This window comes from Coregonus clupeaformis, chromosome 24 (assembly GCF_020615455.1).
Source record: "Coregonus clupeaformis isolate EN_2021a chromosome 24, ASM2061545v1, whole genome shotgun sequence".
NCBI lineage: Eukaryota > Metazoa > Chordata > Actinopteri > Salmoniformes > Salmonidae > Coregonus > Coregonus clupeaformis.
The window spans coordinates 31848068-31852129 of NC_059215.1; the positions used below are offsets into that span (position 1 = coordinate 31848068).

The window sequence follows — 4062 nt, forward strand, 5'->3', positions numbered from 1 at the left end:
GCTTTATCTTGGCCAGGTCGCAGTTGTAAATTAGAACTTGTTCTCAACTGGCTTACCTGGTTAAATAAAGGTTAAATAAAAAAAATTAAAAAATATTAACGAGTTCGGGAGGAAAAGGGTCAGTGCTATCCGAGATCCTTGGGACGTCCCTACACTAAACCTTAACCATAACCCTTACCTAACCCGAACCATTTTCAACGTCAACTTCAATGGGGTAGGGACGTCCCAAGGATCCAAGGAAAAGCCCCCCTCTAGGCTGTAATAAGGGAAATCCGTTTCGGCACGTGCTCAGTGGAGGCTCAAGTGTACGGAGCAGGCGCACACAGTACTACTGGCACGCGGACAGATGTCGCATCGCTCTGCCTCCTCCCCTTCACAGCTCCCGCGCTGGAATGATTGACACTTGGATGTTCACACAGCCAATAAGACGTAGCTAAGTTAGATTTGCATAAAGTGGTCACCTGCCATTGGTTGACTGCGTGCCCCTCCAAACAGCCTCGCGTGCTATTACAGTTGTTGTTCTGAGGCGCAACTGGATCTCATGATTACGCCTAGCTGCTGATATATATATATATATATATATATATATATATTAAATATTATTATTATTAATAGGTTAAGACGAAGTGAACAGCTATACTGAAATATTAACCTATATCATTAAAGTATTAATGTAGTTATTACAACCCTTATGTTTATCAAAATATAAATGCATTTTATGCATTTGCGTCAGTGACATGAATATTAAAATAGTAAAAATGTATTTATTGGGTACTTTAGTATAAACCCACACACACTTGTTTGAATGTAGGCTATATTCTTGCCTTCAACCATTGAGAAAAACAAGTATTTATTTTCGACATTTGGGATAGGCTTATAGAAACGATTGAAAAAAATAGACATGCAACATTATTTCAAAGGTAGGCTATTTATAGCAACATAGTATTAAAAGCATGATGAGGCTTTGTAAAATACAGTATCTTTAAGCATCGTGAATATTTGTCAACACAAAAAGCATACATTTGTGAAGGGTATGAAGAAGTTGGAAGTAAACCGCCAGCACATTCCCCCAATTCGCCTTATCACTTCACAGACAGACCGACTGCACTCGCCGCTTTGTTGTTTGTCCCTCCAGTGCGGATTGAGCAGCGCGTGACTGACAGCCCGCGGGGGTGTTGTCCAATCAGCGGTCTGCCCCGCGCCCAATGGGTGAGTCCTTACGCCCATTGGCTGAGACGAGTGTGGGAAAGAATGCAGAGAGGGTTTCACACGAACTGGGAGCATGCGAACTATCTATAAGTACCGCTGGCGTGTGTCGGCAGCAGAGCAGACTCGACCTGCCCAACGCAGCCTGGCACCGCGCACGCTCTTATACCTGATGACAATTCGGTTATACCAAGTGATATAGCTGATCAGTGGGACTTGCTCACTTCTGCGTGACTGTCGTAGGATATAGTTCACACTGGTTACGATTTGATCTGAACATAAAGAAGCAGAAATATTTTCCAACGTCTCCAAAAGGATATACTTTTTCTATCTGCCGGAGGAGGTCATTTAAACCAAAATGCCAGCCGACACCATGGAGAAGCAAACGGCATCCCCTATTGCTGGTACACCTGCAAATGGGTCCCATACTCCAGACAAACCCAAGAATGCCAGCGAGCATAGAAAGGTACACTTCTAAAACTGCCTATGGATTTAAAACGTTTCTGATATATTCAGCATAGACCTACTAGGCGAATGTTGTTGCCAATTAAACTGTAGGTAGGCTAACGACATTGTATTTGTGAGATAAAGAAAGGCTTGCACTCGGAATTATCCATAAACATGCAATTAATGTAAAAAATATTTATTTTGCAGTCCTCAAAGCCCATCATGGAGAAACGTAGGAGAGCGAGGATAAACGAAAGCCTTGGCCAACTCAAGACACTCATCCTCGATGCACTTAAAAAAGATGTAAGTCTAAGTGATTTCACAATTGAAAATCACTGTTTTGTTCATTATTCCTGAAATTTTATTTTGTATTAATGCACACTCCTTACCTTTACCATGTTCTTATCCACAGAGTTCCAGACATTCTAAATTGGAGAAAGCCGATATTCTGGAGATGACAGTGAAGCACTTACGGAATTTACAGCGTGTGCAGATGACTGGTAAATTGAAATGCGAATATCTAATTTGACATCTGGCAAACACTTTTTTTACATTTTCATCGAATAGACACGGTTTCTAATGTTCTCTTTTTTATTTTGCCTCAGCAGCGCTGTCAGCAGACACTACCGTCCTCAGTAAATACCGGGCGGGATTCAACGAATGCATGAATGAGGTCACTCACTTCTTGTCCACCAGCGAGGGGGTGAACACGGAGGTGAGGTCGCGGCTTCTCAACCACCTGTCCGGTTCCCTAGGCCAGATGATCTCCATGAACTACCCCCAGTCAACCCCAACTCAACAGGCTCACCTTGCGCAGCCTCTTCACGTGCAGCTACCTTCTACCTTGCCCAACAGTGTCTCTATGGGTTCCAAACTCAGCACCGTGGAATCCTTGTCTCCTAAAGTTTTCGGGGGGTTCCAGCTTGTGCCTGCCACCGACGGACAGTTTGCTTTCCTGATTCCCAACCCTGCATTCGCCTCATCATCAACCCCAGTCATCCCTCTGTATGCTAACGCAGGTGTGCCTATGACAGTTAACGCCAGTCCCGTCCACCGCAGCTCTGCGCCAACAGCATCATCCCCAGTCCATGGGATGACATCATTCGTCGGTGTTTCTCAGGCCGTCAGCCCTGTCGGTGTCAGCACTGGTTCGGAGAGCACTGAGGCTGTTTGGCGACCCTGGTAGTTTGGTTGAAATGGACACTACAATAATGAAAGTTATTTTCATGAAGTAAATAGTTCCGTTCTAGGGGACATCGTTTCATTTGTTGGACATGGTAAACGTTTGTTTAAGTTATTGGCTGATTCCAAAATGTGGATGTTGGTGATAAATATGGTGTCCATGCAATGGAAGATTTATTCAAATGTTTGTGATTAAGTACTTTTTATGGAAAGATGTAGTTTTGTACAAAGTTGATATTGATTGTTATACCAAAGCTGTGTGTTTTTATATTGTTTGTCGTTTTATGTTTGGAAATTGATGTTGGGCAGTGGCCCATTTACCTAATAAATCAGTTGTCAGAAATTAACAATTTTGTCTTCACTTCGATATCACTGCTATATCACTTACAGTGGTGAAAAAAGTACCCAATTGTCATACTTTAGTGGAAGTAAAGATCCCTTAATAGAAAATGTTAAGTAAAAGTGAAAGTCAAAGTGTAAAAAACTACTTGAGTAAAAGTCTAACAGTAGGCTATCTGGTTTTAAATATACTTAAAGTATCAAACATAAAAGTAAACGCTATAAATCGTTTATAATGCATTATATTAAGCAAACCAGAGGGCACGTTTTTTTATTTTATGTAGCCTATGTATAGCCGAGGGCTATCCAACAGACAAAATTTACAAACCAAGCATTTGTGTTTAGTGAGTCAGCCAGATCAGAGGCAGTAGGGAAGACCACATGTTATCTTGATAAGTGCGTGAATTGGACAATTTTCCTGTCCAGTGCTTTTGGGTGTGAGGGAAAGTGTATGGGAGTAAAAAGTTCGTATTTTCTTTAGGAATGTAGTGGAGTAAAAGTTGTCAAATATAAATAGTAAAGTACAGATACCCCCCAAAACGTCAAGTAGTAGGCTACTTCAAAGTATTTGTACTTAGTTACTTTACACTTAGAACATACTTATGTGTAAAAGTTAATATTAAGTAGGCTATCTTCTTGTTTAGTCTTGTGTGTAAAAGTTGAATAGCCATTTGAACATCAGATATAGGCCTAATTTTTGTCACGGTCTAGGCTCATATCAATGCAGGCTTAGTAGTTATAGGCCTAGTGAGATAGGATGGTAAAAAGTCCTGACATTTCAGTTGTTTACAACTTTTCTTAAGTGTGGCGGGAAGTTGAAATGGGGTTGAAATGACAATGGCGGGGGGGGTATTCTTTCTTTTGCAAAAAGGTAATTACAAGTTTGAA

At 41.3% G+C, this 4062-nt stretch overlaps 1 protein-coding gene across 2 annotated transcripts; it reads left to right on the forward strand.

The window, feature by feature from the left end:
• Positions 1 to 1313: 1313 nt before the first annotated feature.
• LOC121537481 (transcription factor HES-4-B) lies at positions 1314 to 3182 on the forward strand. 2 transcript variants are annotated; one of them, XM_041845103.2, is made up of 4 exons: positions 1314 to 1672; positions 1861 to 1956; positions 2066 to 2153; positions 2259 to 3182. In XM_041845103.2, the coding sequence occupies exons 1-4, from the start codon at positions 1565 to 1567 to the stop codon at positions 2837 to 2839; spliced, it is 873 nt and encodes a 290-aa protein (XP_041701037.1). In that variant the 5' UTR covers positions 1314 to 1564; the 3' UTR covers positions 2840 to 3182. The 2 variants fall into 2 exon arrangements, with proteins under 2 accessions (XP_041701037.1, XP_041701038.1); XM_041845104.2 differs by having other exon boundaries at positions 2262 to 3182.
• Positions 3183 to 4062: the final 880 nt, after the last annotated feature.